The sequence below is a fragment of the Petaurus breviceps genome, unplaced genomic scaffold, assembly GCF_028583685.1.
Source record: "Petaurus breviceps papuanus isolate PSGF00001 unplaced genomic scaffold, PetGlider_PUasm1.0 185, whole genome shotgun sequence".
Classification (NCBI taxonomy): domain Eukaryota; kingdom Metazoa; phylum Chordata; class Mammalia; order Diprotodontia; family Petauridae; genus Petaurus; species Petaurus breviceps.
The window spans coordinates 35,607,339-35,631,614 of NW_027185797.1; the positions used below are offsets into that span (position 1 = coordinate 35,607,339).

Sequence of the window (24,276 nt, forward strand, 5' to 3'; positions counted from 1 at the left end):
AAAAAAAAAAAAAATACTTCTAACAGCCAGAAAGAATTCAAGTACCAAGAACCACAGTCAGAATCACACATGATGGGGGCGGCCAGGTAGCACAGCGAGTAAGAGCACCGGCTCCAGTGTCGGGATGACCTGGGATTGAATCCGGGCTCAGATACTTAGCACCACACCCAGAAATAACTGGCTATGTAACCTTGAGCAAGTTACTTAACCCCGATTGCTTAAAAAAAAAAAAGAATCACACATGATTTAGCAGCCACCACTATAAAGCAGCAAAACAAGTGGAAATATGCTATTGTAAAAGGCAAAAGATATAGGCTTACAGCCAAAAATAACTTGCCAAAAAAGAAAAAGAAAGAAAAGAGGGGGCGGCTAGGTAACACAGCAAATAGAGCACCAGCCCTGGAGTCAGGAGGACCTGAGTTCAAATCCAACCTCAGACTCTTCACTTACTAGCCGTGTGACCTTGGGCAAGTCACTTAACCCCAACTGCCCTACCTTTTCCTCTCCAAAAAGCAAAAAAAAAAACAACAAAACACAAAAATAACTTGCCAAGCAAAACTGAATATAATCCTACAGGGGGAAATGTGCCATTCATGAGACAGAGGACTTTCAAGCAGACCTGATGAAAAGACAAGAGCCGTGCAGACACTCTGCAGTTCAAACACAGGAGTTAAGAGGGACACAAAAAAGATCAAGCGCGATCCAGGACAAACCGCTAACACTCTAACACGAGGAATGATGCGTGTGTTCTTTCCGAACCCCGTCATCATCAGGGGTCACAGAAGGCATGTCTTCACAGAAAGAGAAGAGTGGGAAGAGAGGGGGAGAGAAGTACAGCGGCAGTGAAAGGCAAGCGAGATCATGGGAGGCATCTCTGGTCAGTCCAGGCTAGGAGGGAAGGTCAACGGCCAACGGTCACTGCGAGTCTTCAGAAAAGCAGCCATGGGGGCCTTCCCCTCTCAGCTGGATGTTTTTCTTTTTTCTAATAAAAGGGGCCATCCCTTGACTCACTTATCAAAGAGGCCTATTCACTGAATGGGCATTACCTCGATCTAAGTGAGTCCCTGAAAAGGCCTCAGCCTAAAAGGGCCAGGGTCTCCCATTGCATCCTGGGTCATCTCCAGTCATCCTGATGAATATCTGGTCCCTGGACCTAGATGGCTCTGGAGGAGAAAGTGAGGCTGGTGACTGTATAGCCCTCCCTCCCTCAAATCAAAGTCCACTGCAAGCCATGTCATCATCTCCCTGATGCCAGGGTCCTCTTCGACAACTAAAGACAAACACAACAACAGAAGCAGACATCTGCACAAATGAGGAGGCTACTGGGGAAGTGGCCGACGCTTCAAGCTCACTTTCATCTAAACTGGTCAACAGAGGGAAGAACACACACACACACACACACACACAGTTCTGTACCCAAATGAACAGAAATGCACTCAACAGTGAGATAGGAGGGAAATGGGAAAAGAGAGAGAGGTTATTAGAAGGATTATTCCTAAGCAAAACAAACTTCAACTAAGGGGGTGGCCAGGTAGCGCAGCGAGTAAGAGCACCAGCCCCAGTGTTGGGACGACCTGGAGATCGAATCCCGGGCTCAGACACTTAGCACCCACCCAGAAACACCTGGCCATGAAACCTTGAGCAAGTTACTTAACCCCAATTGCTTAGGGGCGGCCAGGTGGCTCAGCGAGTAAGAGCACCGGCTCCAGTGTTGGGACGACCTGGAGATCGAATCCCGGGCTCGGACGCTCAGCACCACACCCAGAAATAATAATAACTGGCCGCGTAACCTTGAGCAAGTTACTTACCCCGATTGCTTTAAAAAAAAAAAACTTCAACTAAGGAGGCACAAAACACACTGACAGCTCTCCTGGAGGTGGCAAAGAACTGGAACCTGAGGGTGCCTATAGATCTGGGAACGGATGAGCAAGTCATGGCATATAAATATGATGGAATACGATGGTGGCAGAGGACATGATGAAAGGGATGGCTTTACAGAGACTTGGGAAGACTCGGATGAACGGATGCAGTAAAGTGAACAGAATCAGGAGACTGATTATATAATGATGACAACATGACAGAGACAAGCAACTCTGAAAGACCCGGTGACTGACCAGCACAATTCCAGAGGCCTCCTGACAGCTCATGCTTCCCACCTCCTGAGAAAGGGAAGAACTCCAGAGTGCACAACTAGATACATGCTGTTTTGAACACAGCCAAATTTGTTTTCCTTAACTACACATGTTCATAATGGTTTTTTAAATTTCTTCTTAATTTTAAGGAGAAAACTGAGGGTTCATATCCCTTCATGGCTTACAGAGGGTCTCTCTAGGTCAGCTAGGGGCTCAGGGGATAGAGCGCTAGGCCTGGAGTCAGGAAGACTTATCTTCCTGAGTACAATTCTGCCCTCAGACACTTAGTAGCTGTGTGACCCAGGGCAAGTCACTTCACCCTTTTGCTTCAATTTCCTCATCTGTAAAATGAACAAGAAAAGGAAATGGCAAACCACTGCAATATCTTTGTTAAGAAAGCCCAAATGGGGTCATGAAAAGTTGGACATGATTGAAAAATGACTCAACAAGAACAAAATTTGAGTGGGACAGTGAGAGAGCAGATTTTTTGCTGATTGAGGGAATTCCTACACAAATAAAAATTTTCTTTTTTAAATGACAACAGGGTCAGTGTCAGAGGTACCAGAACAGAATGAGCTGGACCAGAACAATTTATGTAATGACAACAATATTATAAAGAAAAGCAACTTAGAAAGACTTTTAAAACTCAGATCAATGCAGTGAAATACTATGAAACCAGAGGCCTCAAGATGAAATATTCTACCCATCTCCTACCAGGGATGTGATGAATTTTAAAATGTAGAATAAGACATATTTTTGGACATGTTCAATATTGGGATTTATTCTGTAGGAATATGCATATTTGTTATGAGGATCTGACACTTCCTTTGGCTTTGTTTTTTGTCTTTAGTATTAGAGTAGGAGTAGAGAGAGAATGAGCGTCTGTAAAAATAAATAATTTCTTTCTTTAAGAAAGGAAGGAAATAAAGATAAAGTATTTTAAAAAGCTGAGAGGAATTGTGAGTTCTATTAGAAGGTTTCAAGTGAACAGCTCTGATGTCTTATGGAGTGACAACCCCCACATCTGATTGATTTTCACTCACTTACCTGAAGAAGGGCTTCCTGGAATTTGTCTCTGCAGAGTCCATGGTGCTTCTCCTCGCTCCAAAAAGAAGATGAGATCTGGTTTGGCAAATGTAAGCCCTGCTCAAGGGAAAGAAAGATCTTTGATGAAGGCCACTTTAGAATCCAGTCTTCCTTCCTGCCTCTTCTGGCAAAAAGAGTGTGTAGAGGAAGGCCAAAGGGCAGTACAAAGGAACTTCATTAATCTAACAAGGATTAATTAAGCACCCCTTTTACATCATGCACAGTACTAGGTGCTGATCTTTTCTCTAGTAAAACAAAGAATGGGGAAGGAGCAGCCTTAGAGGACGCTGGAGTTCCATAGGGAAGTTGTACCCAAAACATATTGCAGCTGGGGAAAGGAGGAGAATCAACCTCTCACTTGAGTTCAAGGCTCAAGAATCTTTCCATGATACATGTATTCTAAAATATTCCTGCCCACTGAGACAAAAGTTCCGCTAAATTCTATAGACACCCCACTGCCTCTAGCAAATGGAAATGCAGACACACCCCAATGAGCACAGAGAAAATCAGCCTTTACCCAGGGAGACAAGGTTCCCATAGTTCTCCAGCATCACCTCCCTGAACAGGTTCCTCTGAGCAGGGTCCAGTTGTCTCCATTCCTCCCTGGTGAATTCCACAGCCACATCCTTGAAGGTCACCAACTCCTGAAACATTGAACACGTTCCTGCTCACCCAGGGATGCCCTGGTGCACAAACTTTTCATCCCAGAGGTAGATTCAACTTCAGCATTAGAGACATCTTCACCCTTCTGACTGGAGGGTGGGCTCGGGATGTCTGGCCAGCTCATCCTTTCCCACAGCTGCTCTGCGGGGTTTTGACTCCATGAAGAACCCGCCCCTGTACAGGTACCCTCCGGCATCAAGCCTCCTTCCTCTTTCCCTTTCCTTTTGCGTCCTGTCTTCCCCCAACAGCCCAGAAGCTCCTCAAGGGCAGGGACTGCCCTTCTTTTTATTTGTATCCCTAGCACCTAACACAGTGCCTGGCACATTTTGTTGTTGTTTAGCTGTTTTGTCAGTTGTGCCATATTCTTCATTATCCCATTTGGGATTTTCCTTGACAAAGATACTGGAGGGGTTGGCCATTTCCTCCACCAGCTCATTTTACAGATGAGGAAACTGAGGCAAACAGGGTGAAGTGACTTGCCCAGGGTCACACAGCCAGTAAGTGTCTGAGGCCAGATTTGAGCTCAGGTCTTCCTGACTCCAGGTACACTGCTTTACCCACTGCACCACCTAGCTACCCCCTATCTGGCACACAGTAGGCACTTAATAAGTGTTTACTGACTGCTCTGGGGAAGTCCTGAAGTTAGCCAGACCTATAGATATGGAATAGCATTCACAATACTCAAGGCCCAGAACACTCCAGGTCAAATGTTTATGGGGCACCAGGATGTATGTCTCTGGGATCAGAATCTGTAGCAGGCTGAAAGATCTGCACTGGTGCTGAATGCTAAGTGGCCTGGTGGTAACAGCATTAGACCTGGATTTGGGAAGACCCGAGTTCAAATGTGAACTCAGATACTTCCTAGCTGCCTTACCCTGGGCAAGCTGTCCCCAAAGAAAGAGAAAAGCAGGAAGAGGTGTAAAGGGAAGCTGGCTGCGTCTTGGGCCCAAGACAATCATATATCAGCGGTGTATTTGGATCTCCAGAACTCTGGAGTCTGAATGCAGATGGAGACACACTGTTTATTTTCCTTTTCTTTGTTGTTTTGTTTCTTCTTTCTTATGGTTCCTCCCATTAGTTCTAATCCTTCTTTACAACATGACTAATGTGAAAGTATGTTTAATATGAATGTATATGTAGAGCCTTTATCTTGTCTTGGGAAAGGGGAAGGAGAGGAAGGGGGAGAAAATTTAAAACTAAAAATCTTATGGAAATGAATGTTGAAAACTAAAAATAAGTAAATTAATTTAAAGAAGAAAGGGGGTGGGGTGGCTAGGTGGCACAGTGAATACAGCACTGGTCCTGGAGTCAGGAGGACCCTGAGTTCAAATCCGGATTCAGACACTTAAGATGTACTAGCTATGTGACCTTGGGTAAGTCACTTAACCCCAATTGCCCTCCAGAAAAAAAAAAAAAGAAAGGGGGAAAAAAGAGACATCGAGGTAGAAATGATAAGATTTGGGTCACAGAAGAGTTAGGGACAACACTGAGGTGACTAGGATAGTTGTGCCCTTGTCAGTAGAAGGGATGCTGGGATGGAGAGAAGGTCTGAGGAGAAAGACTGGTTCTGCTATAAACATGTTAAGCTTGTCATGCCTAGGGGGCTTCCAGCCCCAGATGTCAAAAAGGCAGTTGGTAATACAGGGCTCGAGCTCAGGAAAGAGACTAATGCTGGGGACAGAGATCTGAGAATTAGCTGCACAGAGAAAACGACTGAACCCTGGGAACCTCTAAGATGGTAACAGCCAGCCTTTACACAGCACTTTAAGGTTTGAAAAGTGCATTTGATCTTCACAATAGTCTTATTACTGCCCCCATTTTACAGGCGAGGAAACTAAGGCTGAGAGGTCACATGACTTGCCCAGGTTTATACAGCAAGAAGTGACTGGGGCTGAATTTGAACTCAGGTCTTGTGGCTCCAAGTCTAGCAGTCTACTTACTGCACCACGAGGCTGCCAGTTACCAAGAGGGTACAGAGAGTAGAGGGATCTTTTAATCATATATCTAGAAATTTACTTTTAAAATATTTCAATAACTGAATTTTAATATATTTAGTTTCTTTTGTGATCCCACGTATCTGCATTTAAACACATTATCCTGAGATGGGATCCACAGGTTTCCCCAGAGTGCCCAAAAGGTCTCCATGACACAAAAAAGCTTATAGGAAAGAGTCTGGCTCCTCAGATGCCAAGTGTCCTGGGTCCCTGCGGAAAAGAACGCAGCTGTCCGTGCTTGGAGATCCCCAGGGCAAGGCCAAGAGAAGGGAAGCTCCTACTTACCTGCGCGCCAGGTGTGACGATGGCTGGGACCATGCCCTTCCAGAATGGCAGGGCCTCTACCAGGGTACCTAGGACGAGGAAGGGCTGTGAGCAGAATGGCCTTTCCCAGATGCCCAGATGCCACCTTCGCTTAGCTTATCCCTCCCTGCCGGCTCTCGGCCACTCTCTCTTCCCTTCTGGGGCTAGACTCCCGGAGAGGGCCTGGGCCATTTCCTTCCCACTCTCTCAGCTCTCGCAGTCCGGTTCCCAACCGCAGGCTCAGCTGACCACGCCCCAGATCACTAGGGGCCTCGGTGGCCGCTTCTCCCCAGGGGTCCGCGGCGGTGCGCTCGGCTCTGCTGCCGCCTGCCCGCCCCTCGTCTCCTCCGCAGGACTCGGTCCAGGCCCTGCCTGTAATGCGACCGCGATGCGGGTGCCCGCCCTGCTTCCTTGTCACCGCCTCGAGTGGGCGTCCCACGAGCACCTGAGCCTCCCCCGGCCTCCCAGGCTCCCCCCAAAACCCAACGGGGTCCCTTCCTCGGACGCACCGGCCCCGCCCCCCAGCCGCGGCGCAGCAGCCGCAGGGGGTCCGCCTGCCCGGAGCCCCCTCCCCTCGGCTGTCAGCGCACACGGGACCCCGGCCCGCTCACCTCCGCCGGCCCGTCAGCGTCCTCGCGCCCCGAGCCCCCTGACTCCTCTGGGCATCTTCCCCGGCCGCCCGCTCCCGCCTCAGTTACTTCCCGCCGGCCGCCTCCCCCTCTCCCCGGGCGTAGCGGGCGCTGCGCGTCCCCCCATTAGACTGGAAGCTCCCCGAGGGCAGACACCGGCTTCGGTCTCTTCCCCGCGGACTCTTCTCTACGCCCGGTACACAGCAGGCGCTTCATGAAGGCAAGGCAGGGTTCTCCCCGGAGCCCGGACCAGCCCGGGGCTCCACCGCACGCATGCACGCGAATCCTCGGGAGCAGGACGCCGGGCTGAGAGGACACTCCCGGAGGACACCGGCCCTCCGGGACACAAACAAAAGCTAGCGGAAGCGGAAGTGCGGTGGCCTGGTCTCCTCCTGCCCCAGCCAACCATTCCCATGGCAACCGCCCCTCGAGGACTCCAGGGAAAAACCCGTCTTCTGCAGGGACTTCTGGGAAACGTAGTTCTGTGGCCGAAGGGGGCTTTGCGCGTGCTCCGAGGGCTCCGGCTTAAAAAAAGCAAGAATTTGTTTTTTAAAAAATCTGATTTTATAAGAAACTCTTCAGTATTTTGATTGGTGCCCCATTAAATATGGAAATTAACTTTCAGCACATCTAAATATTTAATGCCCCGCCAATTATTTGGAATTTTCTTTACATCATAATTGGTTACACAAAGCGCATTTATTTCTACGTAAGTTACTTACTGGGGGCAGCTAGGTGGTGCAGAGCAGAGAGCAATGGGCCTGGACTCAGGAAGATCCGAGTTCAAATCCAACCTCAGGCTCTTATTAGCTATATGCCCAGGACGAATCACTTAACCCATCTGCCTCGCTCAGTTCTTCATCTGTAAAACAGGGACGCGTTGGAGAAGGAAATGGCAAACCACGCCAGCATCTGTGCCACAAAAACCCTGGGGACACAGAGTCCCAAAGGGTTGGACACGACTGAACAAGTTTAATTACTATCTTCCCTGAGGGTTTTGTTGGTTTTGTGAATAGGGCTTCTCATTTTATTACTTTTTTCTCAAGCGATATTGCTAGTAAATTGAGAATACGAGCAACTTCTGTGCGTTAACATCGTCTCCTTTATACTTGCTCGATTCATTTGTCTCTATTAAGTTTTTGATTGTGACAGCTGGGTGTTGATGATACAGTTACGTGTAATCTGCAAATATTATGAGTTCATTTCCAGTGATAATCTAACTACAATTGCTAGAATTTTCAATACAGTGTCAAGTACCCTGAGAATTTGTAACACTTTCACTAGATATTTGCTAAACTGAATTGAAATAAGCTATATGAAGGTCTGACTTCAGCCAGGCTGGAGACTTAACTTTCCCTCCTTGCTACCTGGCCCACTGATCACCTCTCCAACACTTCCTGCTGGGAATGACCACCTTGCTGCGTCACTCTGGAGGTCATCACCAGCGTTGTCCTCTCACAATCTTAAGTTTCCTGAATCGATTCCTACAACAGGTGGGGAGGGGCCTGGGAGGAAGGGGAAGACGTGACCTGCTTGTTTCGTAAAAGGTCTTCTTCAGATGCCGTGCCACAGCTGGAGATGGAAAGGGAATTCTCTGTAAAATGTTGATAAGAATGGTAACTACCTTTTGGCATTACTATGAAGTATAAATATTTATATAAAGGCACTTAGTGTAGTATCTCACACATAGGAGGCACAATTCTTTTCCTTTTGATACACATTCTTTATAAAGAGGGAGCAGAAAATGAAGACAAGACAAAGTATGAGGGTATAAGATGGAGGGAAACATACACTTAATCATAACAGGGACTACCAAACAAAATCAATGCAGCTAAAGTTAGAAGAGAAATAGGTAAATGGGGGAAAAAATTCTTGCAGCAAGCTTCTCTGATAAACTTTCATTCCTAAGATACATATGTGGAATTGGTTCAGATTAATAAGGAACTGTTCCCCAATTGATAAATGGTCAAAGGACATGGACAGTTTTCAAAGTAAGAAATCCAAGCTACCAATGGCCATATTAAAAAATGCTTTAAATCAAGTGTCATACTCACCTGAAAAACTCCCAAGTACAGCCTTAACCAGATGAAAATATAATTGGGAAATTTCTAAAAATATAAAAATACAATATGATGTTAACTAGTGGTTTTATAGGTTCATATATGGCCCACAGGGATCCATTTTTATTTCAGTTTGGCACCATTGTTCTAAATTCTAAGGACTAGAAAAATGCAAAGTAAAACAGCTCTGAAGTTCTACTTCATATCATCTTAGCAAAGCAGACCAAAATAATTTATTTTTATAAAAAAGGAAAAGTGACAAATGCTAGAGGGGGGAAATAGGTATATTAATGCACTTATTTGTGGAGCTGTGAAGTGGTCCAGCTATTTTGGAAGGCAATTTAGAACTCTAACCAAAAAGTTATTGAACTGTACATACCCTTTGACCCAGTTATACCACTCCCAGGTCTGTACCTTAGATATCAAAGAAAGAGGAAAAGGACCCACATGTTAAAAATATTTATGGAAGATTTTTTAAGGAAACGGTAAAGAATTGGAAACAGGGAGCTATCCATCAACCAGGGAATGGTTGAATGTGAATATGACAGAATACTACAGTGCCATAAGAGATGATGAAGAGTTTCAGAAAAACCTAGGAAGTTTTTTTTTATGAATTGACAGCAGAGTAAAGTGAGCAGATCCAGAACAATTTATATAACAGAAAAATGGTTTAAGGATAAACAATTTTAAAAGGCTTAGTAACTACGAGCAGGGCAATGAACAACCACAATTTCAGAGGATTTATGACACAACATGCTATCCACCTCCTCATAGGGAGGTGGAATCAAGTGTAAAAATCAATGTCTCTTTTTGGACATAGCCAATGAATGAATTTTTGCTTGACTACTTGTTTGTAACAGGGGTTTTTTATTTCTCATTTGGGAGGTAGGCAGCAAGAAGATAGATTTTTGTTCATTGAAAAAAAAGTAATTAAAAAAAGTTTTTAAGAGAACCTCTGCTCTAAAGTAGGATTTTCTAACAATTGTTTAGTCATTTTCAGTTGTGTCCAGCTCTTCCTGACCCCATTTGGGGTTTTCTTGGCTGAGATCCTGGAGTGGTTTGCCATGTCCTTCTCCAGTTTATTTTACAGATAAGGAACTGAGGCAAACAAGGTTAAATGACTTGCTCAGGGTCACACAGCTAGGAAGCGTCTGAGGCCAGATTCAAATTCAGGATGAGTCTTCTTGACTTCAGACCTAGTACTCTATCCACTGTGCCACCTAGCTGCCCTCTTCCTAACAAATAGAACTATCTAGAAGTTATATAAAGTTCCTAGGTAGAAGGTTCCCATTCAGTGGAGATTTTCAGAGGCTGGATGACTACAGTATCACTGGCAAATGGAGAATACTGGTCAGGAATGAGTTCTGGCTTCTGAGATTCTTTGTGAATACTGTAATGCTATATGAGGTGATGGCTGTTTATATTTAATATAATTAAATTATATTATAATTATATATTACATGATATATAATTACATATATTACAATTACAAGCGATTTCTCTTAGACATGAACTTTACACTGTCAAATAAGGCAGGTCATTAATGAACATTTTCCTATATTGATTAATGTTCCAAGGGTGTGGTAGCTGATTGGATATACTAATCAAGCCCGAGATTCAATATAAGTGACTTCACTGTGGCAGTTCTGGAACATAGCAAGGTTTATTGCAGGCATACACAAGCACAAGTGACACCCAGAAACTTAAAATGTAGTGAGTGCAGTTCACTACAAGGCTTGTATTGTCAGCCCAAACAGCTGTGCATTCCCCAGCCCTGTGGTTCCCAAGCATTTAGAGGAGAGAAGACTCCACTATTAAAATCAACTAGTAATGGGCCCAGTTGGCTCTGCCCAGTATCCCAAATGGACCCATTTGGGGGCTCAATGAAAAAAAGGCTGACAGAAGAGTTTTTCTTCCTTTTTTTTTCCCCACTGAACATAACAGGCAAGAAAAATATAGCTGGATAAGTGACCTCAAATTGGGCCTTTATTACGAATTTAAGATGAAATATTACTTAACTGGACCTGTAAAAAATGCAGTTAAGGGGGATTTTGGAGTTCAGAACAAGAAGTATATCTTTTATATCTAGGAAGGAAAAGCTGGAAGTGGAGGGAAGCTAATTCCTTGCAAATAAGTTTAAGCAGAAAAGAAAAATTTATGGCATGCGGTATGTATCTTTAAATAGAAATTAATAATACAGTAAGACGTATTCATTTAAAGGTGATTCACAAGCCAATGAAGCTGCTGAACTCCACAAAATCTTTCTCCCTAGCATGAATTCTCATGCTTAGTAAGATCTCAGTGCCAGCTAAAGGGCAATCTGCATTCTTAACATTCCAAGTGGTTTTAATTCACTGTGAATTTTATGTATAATAACTCTTCACTTTGGTTAAAGGATTTTCTACATCCACTACAAAGTGTTCTTTCTTAAATAATTTTCTTATGCTAGTAAGCTATCCTCCCCAGTGAAAATATTATCCACATTTATTACACTCAAGGATTTCTTTGCAACATGAATTCTCTTATGTCACTAAGCACTGCTCTACAGGGAAAAGACTTCCCACATTCACTACAGTCAAAGAGGTTTCTCTCCAGTATGAATTCTCTTGTGGTCAGTAAGCTTTCCACGGCGATTAAAGGATTTGCCACAATGAGTACATTCAAAGGGCTTCTCTCCACTATGAATTCTCTTATGGTCTGTAAGGTTTCCACGTTGTTTAAAGGATTTTCCACATTCACTACATTCAAAGGGTTTCTCTCCAGTGTGGATTCTCTCATGTTCAGTAAGGTTTCCACGCTGATTAAAGAATTTTCCACATTCACTGCATTCGAAGGGTTTTTCTCCAGTATGAATTCTCTTATGTCTAGTGAGTTGTCCTCTCCACCTAAAAGAGGTCCCACAATCATTACATTCGAAGGGTTTTTCTCCAGTATGAATTCTCTTATGTTCAGTAAGGTGTGCATGACAATTAAAAAATTTTCCACACTCAGTACATTCAAAAGGTTTCTCTCCAGTATGGATTCTCTTATGTTTAGTAAGGGATGCACTCCTGCTAAAAGATTTCCCACACTCATTACATTCAAAGGGTTTCTCTCCAGTATGAACTCTCTTATGTGTAGTAAGTTGTCCACTCCAGTTAAAGGATTTTCCACATTCATTGCATTCAAATGGTTTCTCTCCAGTATGAATTCTCTTGTGTTCAGTAAGCTTTCCACATTGATTAAAGGATTTCCCACATTCACTGCATACAAAAGGTTTCTCTCCAGTATGAATTCTTTTATGTATGGTAAGCTGCCCTCTCCAGTTAAATGATTTCCCACATTCATTACATTCAAAAGGTTTTTCTCCAGTATGAATTCTCTTATGTTCAGTAAGGTTCCCACGCTGATTGAAGAATTTTCCACATTCACTACATTCAAAGGGCTTTTCTCCAGTATGAATCCTCCTATGTACAATAAGTGCTTTTCGACGATTAAAGGACTTCCCACATTCATTACACTGAAAAGGTTTCTCTCCTGTATGAATTCTCTTATGTTCATTAAGATCTCGACACCACCTAAAAGATTTCCCACATTCATTACACACAAAAGGTTTCTCTCCAGTATGAATTCTTCTGTGTGTAGTAAGTTGTCCATTTGAATTAAAGGATTTCCCACATTCGGTACACTCAAAGGGCTTCTCTCCTGTGTGAATTCTCTTATGTTCATTAAGCTTTCCACACTCATTAAAGGCTTTCCCACATTCATTACATTCAAAGGGTTTCTCTCCTGTATGAATAACCATATGTCTAGTAAGGTGTCGTCTTCGCCTAAAGAATTTCCCACATTCATTACATTCAAAGGGTTTTTCTCCAGTATGAATTTTCTTATGCCCAGTAAGATGTCCCCTCTGATTGAAGAATTTCCCACACTCACTACATCCAAAGGGTTTCTCTCCAGTATGAATTCTCCTATGGATAATGAGTGCTTTCCGCCGATTAAAGGATTTCCCACATTCACTGCATGGGAAAGGTTTCTCTCCAGTATGAATTCTCTTATGTTCATTAAGTTTTCCATGCTGATTAAAGGATTTCCCACATTCAGGACATGCAAAATGTTTCTCTCCGGCATGAATTCTCTTATGTAGAGCAAGATGTCCCCTCCAGCTAAAGGATTTCCCACATTTATTACATTCAAAGGGTTTTTCTCCAGTATGAACTCTTTTATGTTCAGTGAGGTGTCCACGCCAGCTAAAGGATTTTTCCCATTCCTTACATGCAAAGGGTTCCCCTTCAGTATGTAGTTCTTGATATAAAAGAGACTTGCTGCTAGAGTCTTTCCCACATGTATTATACTGCAAAGATTTCTGAGCAGCTGGGATCCTCTGATGATTTGTAATGGAAGCATTGCTATTCAACACTTTCCCACCTTCGCATGACTGTTTTTCAGTATATTTTCTGTCATTTGGAGTAAGATCTGAATCCCAACTGTCTGAATTCCTATACTTATACTTGCAAAGTGTCTCAGAAAACAGACTATCGTGCTTACGTTTTTCTGAACACTGCCTGAAGTGGACTCCGTGTGCATCACGTTTGTGCGTGTTTTTCCCCTTATGATCTGGATGCTGTGGAAGGAGCATTGGCCTCAGATTAAAGCCCGTTCCCAATATATTACATTCACTGGTGTAAAACTCAGAAGTTTTGTCATGAGAGATTGTCATTTGCTGGGATTGCTTTTCATAATTGGCTTTTTGTTGCTCCAACCTAACAGCACATTCCCAGGCTTCTCCTAACACAGAATCCCATGGTCCATTCTTGATTCTTTCCTTTGTTAACTTCCCTAGAGAAATGCCTTGGATTGCAATAGTCTCTGTTTCCCACTTAGACTCCAGATTAAGGCACTCTGAAAGAAAGAAAGAAAAGTCAATCATTTTTGCGTTAGGAGAAAGAAAACTGCTTTTATGGTCAATCCTAGATTCTGCTTCATCTACTATAGAGAATGATCTGAAATTTTAAAATTATGGAACAAATATTGGATTAAACTTTTTTTTATTCTGACCCTCCAGCAAACACCAAATAAAATCAGTATTTCCACATAGAAAATAGAACAGAAAGAGGATTATTTTTGAAACTGTAAACAATTTTTTTTTCTTTTTTGGTATAAATTTAAAATGTAACTGTTGAAGTTGTCCCGCTTGTCTGTTTTTCCTTTAGGCCTTCCTTTTGTTCTTTTATCTATTAAAAAATGCTTCAAAGATCCTTTCTTTCCTTCCTTCCTTCCTTCTTTCCAACTCTATTGTTACTTTTTCTCTCCTTCCTACTTTAGTGGAAAAAAAAGTAAAACTCTTGTTAAAATATGCAGTCACGTCACACAAATTCCCACATTGGCTGTGTTGAAAAATTTGTTTCATCCTCCACACTGAATTCGTCAACTCTCCACCAAGAGGTGGGCAGCATGCCTCATATGTTGGTCCTCTGGAATGTGTTTAGAACAAACATTATTAATAGCAATTTGAAGTGAAGCTATGAAAGGAGACAGTAAGGGAGCATCTAGTTTGTATGAATGAATGAATCTCAAAGTCTAAGTGAATTACACTTCAGGGTACTTAAAAAACTGCATATATGAGCAGAGGATAAATTGGATATAATCAACAGAGGGAAAATACTAGAATTAAAGGAGACTGGGAAAACTTCTTGTAGAAGGTAGGATTTTGGCTGGGACTTGAAGGAAGCCAGGCAAGCTAGGAGGAAGAGATGATGGAGAAAATTCTACACCTCTAAAAATGTTTGTAGCCAAGAGATAGGAGTGTCTTGTTTGAGGAACAGCAAGGAGGCCAGCATCACTGGTCTGTCTCCCTATCCCACGACCTACTCCGTACACCCAATGACCAGCCAGGAGCAATTAGATCCTGCTTTCTGAAAGGGTGGATCCCAACCTCAGGGGCATTAAGCTTTAGTTATGGGCTTTTCCTATCATACCACAATACAGTCATGGGTATGATCACTAGTGAAATAGAGAGAGTCACAGTGGTTGTCTGGGCAAATATGACTGTCTGTACAAATAATGTACTCTAGGAATGGTGGGTGGAAGAACAGTGTCTGCCTCAAACTCTGTAGGTCAAGGCTGATGACATCTTGAAACATAGGACTGGTAAGAAAATAATTCAACATCAGTCTCCAGGAGGCTGGTAAAACTGAACCATAACATTCAGCACTGGCACAATAAGAGCCCTTCAGCCACACTCAATCCAGATCCTGAAGAGGCAATGAGAGTCATCTCCATGCCAGTAATTGTGTTTAAGGCCAAATGGAAACCCCTGGAGTTGCAGGTGTCATCCAATCTAGTTAACACCAAATAATACTAGGTCTTATCTCCTTCCTAATGAAGGAAAGTAATGATGATGAAGACCAGAGTTCATTACTGTACTACTTCACCTGATGTAGCCCTGGGGGTGAATGAGGAAGGTAGGTGGCACTTGGAGGATTTGTAATAGTAATGAAATTTAAAGATCCCCCTGTATTGGCTTGGTTTTCAAATTGATTGTGTTTAAACCCAGAGCTTGTGAATCCCACTTGTGGGATGGACTTGTTGATGTGAAAAGTGAGGGCTGAACTGGGAGGAGCTGATGATGTAAATTTAGAGAGACACAAGAAAAGAAAGAGGCAGAAGAACTTTTTTGGAAGCAGCATCTTGGAGGCAGAGAGAGACTGAGAGGATTGCTGAGGGCCACTTTGAATTGCCCAGGACTTTTGAGAGCTGCCACCCAGAGCTGCCACGGACTGAGGAGACATGGCTGTTATGCTGGTACTTTGTCTGCCTGTTTTGATGTTGTTTTGCCAGATTTGTCCACTGGTGAAGGACAATCCAGTTGTTGCAGAGGTTTGGGGACCTTGCTGTTGGTTCAGAGCTAGACAGAGAGTGAATTCTGTCCACTGGTGAAGGACAGTGCTGTTGTTGCAGAGGTGTTGGAACCTTGCTGTTAGTTCAGAAACCCTGAAGAAGGATTTTCTTGTTGTTAAGTCACACTTGGGGGTAGCACTTGGAGATTATTGAATCACACTTAGTAAATGCTGTATTTTGAACGATGTTAAATTTTGATTCTATCTGTTCTTAATTTGTCACTGAATAAAATGGAGAGCACCTATGCTGGTATTTTGAACCTTGGGAAGTTGCCTTTGCTTGGCATTACATTACATTATGGTGTAGTCGGCAGGATTTCAAAGCATAGTGCCTCTATTTGTTCCAGGATCCATGGCCATTTAGATTGAGATTGTAAGGCCAAGGATCCTGGAGGCGTGGAAGGACTGTCCTTCACCAGTAATGTAATGCCAAGCAAAGGCAACTTCTCAAGGTTCAAAATACTAGCATAGGTGCTGTCCATTTTATTCAGTGACAAATTAAGAACAGAGAGAATCAACATATAGCATCATTCAAAATACAGCATTTACCAAGTGTGATTTAATCAAGTACTACCCCACCCCTGGACATTACATTCATTTAGTCCATCACAAAGCCCCTCTTCTCAAATGGAGATTAGTTTCCAACCATAAGTAAAGTACATTCATTTGTTCAATCACAGAGCACAAAAAAAGTCAAAAGTTTCCCACCCTTGGATCACAACTGAATCTACTCCAGAGTTACAATAAGCTTAAGCACAGCATTTAATACCCAAATGGAGGTCTTTTCTTCATCTTGACATGAGGCAAGTTCTCAGCAGTCTTTGTTCCTTGGGAGACAAAGCTTAGCAAGGCCACAAGATACATTGCCAGTCTCTTCATTAATTCATTCTCTGTCTGCAGAACAGTCCCAGGACCCCTGAAAACATTAGCAATACCCCCTTCCAGGATTTCTGTAAATATACAACAAGAAAATCCTTCTTCAGGGCTTCTGAACCAACAGCAAGGTTCCAACACCTCTGCAACAAGAGCACTGTCCTTCACCAGTGGACAGAATTCACTCTCTGTCTGCAGAACAGTCTCAGTAGCTCTGAACCAACAACAAGGTCCCCAAACCTCTGCAACAACTGGATTGTCCTTCACCAGTGGACAAATCTGGCAAAACAACATCAAAACAGACAGACAAAGCACCAGCATAAAGCCATGTCTCCTCAGTCCTTGGCAGCTTTGGGTGGCAGCTCTCAAAAGTCCTGGGCAATTCAAAGTGGCCCTCAGCAATCCTCTCAGTCTCTCTCTGCCTCCAAAGGTGCTGCTTCCAAAAAGTTCTTCTGCCTCTCTCTTTTCTTGGGTCTCTCTAAATTTACATCACCAGCTCCTCCCAGTTCAGCCCTCTCTTTTCACATCAACAAGTCCATCCCACAAGTGGGATTCACGAGCTCTGGGTTTTAACACAATCAATTTGAAAACCAAGCCAATACAGGGGGATCTTTAAATTTCATTACTATTACAGGATTACAGCACACTACAGGAAGCTAAACAAAGTTATTACACCAACTGCATAAGCTGTTGCTAACCTCCTATCAGTGACTGGTATAGGGCTGCTGACTTCACTAATGCTCTTGTATCTACTGTTGTGGCTAAGCTATTCAGGAGGGGTCCACCTTCTCCTGGGAAAGAATCCAGGTAGCTTCACTAACCTTCACCAAGACCATCTGAACCTCACTCATATTGCCAGTCTGGCGGGCAAAGAGATGGGAAAGAAGTCACACTTCCTGAAGGTATAGATAGCCATCACTATAGTGAAGACATGTTGATTAGGTCAATGAGGCCAAAGTGGCAAAAGTCCTAGACTGCTGGTGGCTCACAGGAAGATCAGGCAGTGGGAGGTCAGACTTGAGAAAATCCTGGATCTAGCCCCACTCACTCAAGCTTTAAGGAATACAGACAGTCCAGAACAAGATCCTGACACTCACTTACCCAAGGTAAAAAGAGGTCAGAGATTTACTGGCCTTTTGAGATTTTATACAACCAATGCTGCTCACCTGGGCATCCACAGGTATGTCTCTGTCAAGCAGGACTTAGAAAAGGATATGTATTAAAGACCTAAAGTGTGGGGATCAGCAGTGTCTTCACACAGACCCTTATGAGCACATGAGGTCCACGTTTTTGGAGGCCTCTGTACATAAAGACCTAGACAAGTGGAACTTGTACCTCAGGGGGATGACCGAGAACGTGAGGGGTTGACTCCAATGAAGCCTAGGTGCTGAATCCCATTTTTTAATCTCAACGTGCATTTAGGGTTCATCTGATTTTGCCAGCTTTCTTCTCAAGCTAACCCCGCCTGTCCTTGAGTTGGATGGGTTTGGCCCTCTGTATATTACAGGGATCCCTGGATCAGGACTGTCCTTTGCATTATCAGTGGATACGGTGGGGAAATATATGGTCTGTCTAATGTGCTAATAGGGCACATGGCAGGGAATTTTCACCCAGGAGGGTCTGCCAACATCTCTCAGTCACCCCTCCTTAAGTATAACGCTCCAAAGCCCAGCAAGGGCATGTATTATCTGACATGAGCATGTGGTTGCCACTGTTTCTAAAGGAAGAGGAGCAAGGGAAAACAACCCCACCTACCTTCTGAGGGAGAACTGAAGTTGCTTCTCCTTTGAAGTCTACAGAGTAAGCAGCTCTCCTGTCCAGCGGGAAAGCTCTATCACTCACCACTACCATCAGAGCAACCAAGGGGCTAAGCGGGGGCTGAGATCAGACATTCCCCTTGGCAAGAATCCAGCGTGTTGTGCCATCCCAAGTGGTGCAATCATGGGACACTGGAAAGGGCCTGGGCACGTGATCAGGTGCCCCAGTTCAGTAAGTTGGGGGGATTCCCTGATCATTCCCGTCCCAAACAAGGAGAAATCTGACATGGAGAAACATGCATCCTTACACTTAGGGAAAAGACCATGTTGCAGGGATTGTGGGAAAATGGGAACACTAACATTGTTGACAGAGCTATGACTTAAACCATTCTGTAAAGTAATCATACTCTTTGACCTAGAGATTCCGCTGCTAAATGTACATCTATGGGAGGTCAAAGGGCATTAAAAAAAGGCCTCACATATACCAAAATAGTTAAAGCAATGCTATTTTGTGGCAGCAAAGAACTAAAAACAACAAATTATGGTACAAGAATATAATGGAATACGACTATTCGGTAACAAATGATAAATGTGATGAACACAGAGAAGCATGGAAAGACTTCTGTAAACTGATGAAAAGTGAAGAGGGACTAGGAAGACAATGCTCAACGAGTCCAACAATAGAGATGAAAAAAAAGGAAACGATCACAGCTGAATGCTATGGAATTATAAGGACCCAGCTGGACCAAGGGCTCTTCTCTCTGCTTCTTTGCAAGAGTGGAGAAGTGGAGTAGGAAGCATGTCAGGATCTTTGTTCTATGTGCTAGTCTGGTGGCACCTTTTTTCTCTTCTTTCTTTCTCCTTTAAATTATTAATTATATGGCATGGTAGGGGAAGGGTACAGTAGGGACCGTAGGTGATATTAAAAACAAAAGATATTAAGAAAAACTTATTTAAAGAATTTAAAATAGCCCTGGTCAATGACCCTCTGATAACCAATATCAAGTGAGGCATGCATTGGAGCTGTCTGGATCACTGTGATGGAGGAACGGAGCTCAGAATCCGTATCTCCAGGAGAGATTCTCTGCAGATGCTGAGGTCCAAACGCTCCTGTTTGTGGATGACACTGCACTAACTACATCAAGTTCCAGAACATTCCAGAGCACCCTAGAAGAGAACTATAATCACTCAAAGGAGTTTGACCTGTTCAGCCACGTGGGAAAAATCAGTGTTGAACAATGTCTGCTGCCCAGATTCCAATATACATTCTGAAGTCTGTTCAATACTATGTTCATATACATACACATCCATGTGAGACAGGAGACATGGACAACCAGTTGGGCCCAGAAGTGAATAGGAGAGGGAAAGAAGACTGCAGAGGTTTTTTACTAATCCCAACCTTCCCTTGAAAGCAAAGGCCCCATCTTTTGAATACTAACATTTTACCAGTGTTTCTAGATGGTAGGAAAATATGGAACATTACTTCATCCAAAGAGCCCGTGATGGGTGTAAGCAGGCTGCAGAGAACCGAGGAACTCCTAAGAAGAATAGGAGGAAAGGACATCATTAAGGAATCATAAAGCTAGGAAGAAAAGATGGGCTGGTAACATGGCAAGATCAAGGGCTGACAGGTGGGCAAGGCACTTCACGAGTACACTTATAATGTCAGACAGAGTGTGAAAGGTCTCTAGCATGCTGAGTGGGCCTCCTGTGTGACCTTCTGGGAGAACATGAGAGTCACCCAAAATGGGGTATGACTTACATTGCTAAAGGGAATTTTCAAATGACGATGCTGTCACAAATTTGTTTGAGGTAAGAGGGAGTTCTTGGAACATGAGAAGAGACTGTAACGTAAAGATGATAAAACAAATGAAGGTTCCATTCAGCTCCTTCGATGCTAACTTCAGTTGGGCTATCTGGGGTGTTCAAGAAGGACTAATACCTCTGGCGTGCGGGCTTACCGAAACCTCCTAAAGGCTGCCCATCCACCTTTGGAATCCATTTTCACCCAACTCTCACCTGTGGCTCCAAGATTCTGTAGCATGCACAATGGCCACACCCCAGCAAACCATCTCAGCAGAGGGGCTAAATCAGGTTGAGAGTAACCAATAAACCACAAATCCATCAGTGAATTAGGGGGATATCTATACCAAACATGTGAAGAATTCCTCAGGTGGAAAGGGCAGATGAGAAAAATTTGTTCCAATGGCCATGAAGGTGAATGAAGTAGGTTCTGCAGACAGCTTAGAGCTCGGTCAGGCAACAAAGATTTCAAGGTCATCACCTGCGTCCTGGGCTAGCTCCAGCCATTCTTGACTTCTGTTCTGCCACCAGTCTTTGATGACTTGGGAAGGGAGAATGAGACTGAGGACTTTTCAAATCTCTGTCTCACTTAAATCCAATTCACTTGCAAGTCAAGACATCACCCCATGATGTCACGGTCCACTACCATCACCACCAACTTCAGTGATGGGAATGTGTCAATAAAGGAAAACAATCCAAACAAGGAAGAAAACCGTATTTATCAAAAAAGAGTGATATGGATAGGCAGAGAATTTATAAACTAACTCACATTTGATAAAGATACATACAAAAGATGAAAGCAAGAGCCGGAACAGGATGAGTAAGAAGATGATGTGGTCCAGTACAAAGAGGCTGGTTGTACTAAAGCTCAGAATGCAAGCTACAGGTAACAAAAACAAATTGTCAAAGGCACATTGGGAAGAAAGAAGGGATAGGAGCCTAGCTGGGGATGAATAAGACAATGATAACTGTCAACAGAAAGAAGACAGGGGCGGCTAGGTGGTGCAGTGAATAGAGCACCAGTCCTGGAGTCAGGAGGACCTGAGTTCAAATCTGAACTCAGACACTTAACACAAAAACTAGCTGTGTGACGCTGGACAAGTCACTTAACCCCAACTGCCCTACCTTCCCCCCTCCAAAAACAAAAACGAAAACAGGAAGAAGACTGTTTTTTTCTGCCAAGAAAAGGTTTATGTTTTTTTCTGCCAAGGAGAAATGTTCTTTGACGTGGGAATGACAACAAAAATTGCTGAGGGAGGAAAGTAGAGCGTTGATGCCTGAGAGAAAATCTGGCCATACTTGATGAATTCAAGTTAGTTAGCTCAGATGACTCTGCAGCTTTCTGCCTCAGTTTCCTCATCTGTACCACTGAGATAATACCTGTTACCTCTCAGAGTTGTGAGGAAAAAGAAATAATAGTTGTAAAGCACTCTGAAAATCTTAAAGCACTATATAAATGCTACCTGTAATCAGCATCACCTTTTTCACAACTCTGAACTGGTTTAAGAGTCAGATCCAAAGAATGATCACATTAAAGGTTCAAAGGCAACTTGGAGGAACTATGCAGAATTCCTCACAGAAGAGCCCTTTGCTGTTTTCATTCTCATCAGTGATTTAGGTAAAGGCAGAGCTGGCATGCATTTCTTATTTGTTGATGACAAAGAGTTGAGAGAAAGAACTAACAATCTGGGGAATCAGGAAAGGTGTAGCGGGGGAGATGCTACCTGAAATAAGCCTTGAAGAAACTAGGTAGGAGTCTAGGGGTTTCAGGTGAGAAGGGAGCTCATTCCAGGTTGTACTACAACAAAAGCAGAGGTCAAAATGCAGGTGACAGCTAGCAGACTCTCCCAGCTGGAACATGAAGTGTACAAAGGAAAGGAACATGAAATGATGCTGAAAAAGGAGAGAGCTAAGACCTCAAAAGCCATCAAGTCCAATGCCCTCCCTTTATAAGTGAGGAAACCGAGGGGCAGAGAGGTGAAGTGAACCAGTCATGAGGCCACTACAGGTCTCACTGACTTCTGAACAAAGCTCTTTCCATTGCATGACACTGCCCCTGCAGAGGGGGAGCCAAACAGTGGAAGGCTTCAAATGCCAAGAAGAAAAATTTGTAATACCTCTTAGAAAGCCAGCCCCCTGACTGAAACTTCACATTTCTACTGAGGGCCCTGTCACCCATAATAGCAAAGTAGGAGCTACTGTAGACTTTCAGTGTGATACAATAGAAAGTGGAGCAGTCAGGTGGTGCAATGGATACAGCCCCAGGCTTCCAATCAGGAAGACCTGAATTCAAATCCAGCCTCAGACACTTATTGGCTGTGAAACCCTGGGCAAGTCACTTAACCCCCATTTGCCTCAGTTCCTCTACTGTAAAATGGGGACACACTGGAGAAGGAAATGGCAAACCACTCCCGGATCTTTGCGGTCACAAAGAGTCAGACACCACTGAATGACTGAACATCATTGGAAAGAGAGCTGGATTTGGACTCAGAGGATCTGAGGTCACAACCCATCTCTCCCACTTATCACCTCTCTGACCTTGGGGCAACCCCTTTCCCTGACTTTGGGCTTCTGTTTCCCCATCCACCAAATGAAGGGGTTGGATTAAATGATCTCTAAGGACCTCCCAGCTCTAGACTGATGACTCTCCCACTCATTCTCTGTGCCCATACCCCATGCCAGGTCTTGTGAATTCTCCCCCCACCATATCTCTTGCCTCTACACTTGAATAGTCCCAGCCCTAGCTCAGGGTCTCTTCACATCTCATCTGGACTGTTATGCCAGACTCTTAACCTGACACCCTGCTTCCACCCTCATCCACACAGATACCAAAATGATCTTCCTGAGGCACAGGTGGAACCTAAGCGCACGTGCTGTGGTATTGGTTCCAATGTAAAGTAGACAACCGGCAGGCTGAAATTCCAAGCCTTGAGGACGGGGCTCCCACCTGCCTTTCTAGCCTTATTTCACATTATTCTCTTTCATATACTCTATACAATTTTCTACCAGAGGCCTGGAAAGCACATCTCCCACCTCTACCTCTGAGAACCCTTCACCTTCATCAAGTTCAGCTCAGCTCCTGCATGAAGCTTCTGTTCTTCCCGTCTACCCCTCGCCTCCTAGCTGACAATGCTCACTTCCTCCTCAAGAGACCTATACACATACTGAGTCCCACAGTGGCAGAAAAGTCCCTTCAGGCAAGAAGGGACCTAGCCCACAGCAGCTGTGTAATGAATGTCTGCTGACCTGAGTTGAGAAAGAATCCAAATGTAGGAAGATATCATTCTGGGACCGTACAGAAACTAAGTTGTTGACATGAAAATGAATGAGTGTGAGAAGGTTCCACCTGGACAGACTGAGACCTCCTCTGTGAGGAAAGTGTTCAGTCAATATTTCAAAAGCATTCATTCCCCCCCACCAATAGCTGAACTCTTCCCTGGAGTGACCCCCACCTTTCTCACTCACCTGTAGGGGTGCTTCTTGGGACTTCTATCTCCAGCACCCATGGCGCTTCTCCCTTCTCCAGCTGGAATATAACATCTGGTTTGGTAACTGCAAGCCCTGCTCAGAGGAAGGAAATGGGAAAACACTTTAACAGGGCCATATCAGAACTCACTTCTAGCTCTTGGTGCTTCAGGAACAAAGGGCACTGGGAAGGTATAAATAAGGACTTCTGAAAGATGTTCATGACCCTTACCAGAAAGGAGAGAGAGGTGGGTCAGAGTGATTTTGGACTAAAAAAAAAAAGAAAACTTGAATATAGAACCTAATTCAATAAGAATCTTGCACATTTTTCAGTACCTGTCCTGGTGTTTTGATACAGAATCTCTGATCTAGTGGAACAAAGAATGGGCAAGGGGCAGCCCTGGGGCAGGAACATGAAGCTACATTCTAATACTTCAAAGAAAAGACCTTGCACCTAGAAACAGGTAAGGAAGCCATGTCTCTGTTCTGAGTTAAGGCTTTCCTGTCCTTTTTAGTCACAGAGGAAAGAATTATCACTACTTCTTGTTAGACTGATTCCTTTTCGTGAACCCTTGGCTCCATCACACCCTGCTTATTCTAGGAATCATCTCCTGCATCTTAAATCTATGCTTC

At 43.8% G+C, this 24,276-nt stretch overlaps 1 protein-coding gene across 1 annotated transcript in view; it reads right to left on the reverse strand.

The window, feature by feature from the left end:
- The window catches only part of LOC138161829 (zinc finger protein 107-like), a 35,588-nt gene that overhangs the window by 7,066 nt on the left and 4,246 nt on the right, over nt 1-24,276 (reverse strand). Inside the window, exons 4-6 of the mRNA XM_069088806.1 lie at nt 23,644-23,739; nt 11,496-13,748; nt 6,221-6,228 (exon numbers count right to left, since the gene is read on the reverse strand). Coding sequence (XP_068944907.1) covers nt 6,221-6,228; nt 11,496-13,748; nt 23,644-23,739 — 2,357 coding nt within the window. The remainder of the gene's footprint in view (nt 1-6,220; nt 6,229-11,495; nt 13,749-23,643; nt 23,740-24,276) is intronic.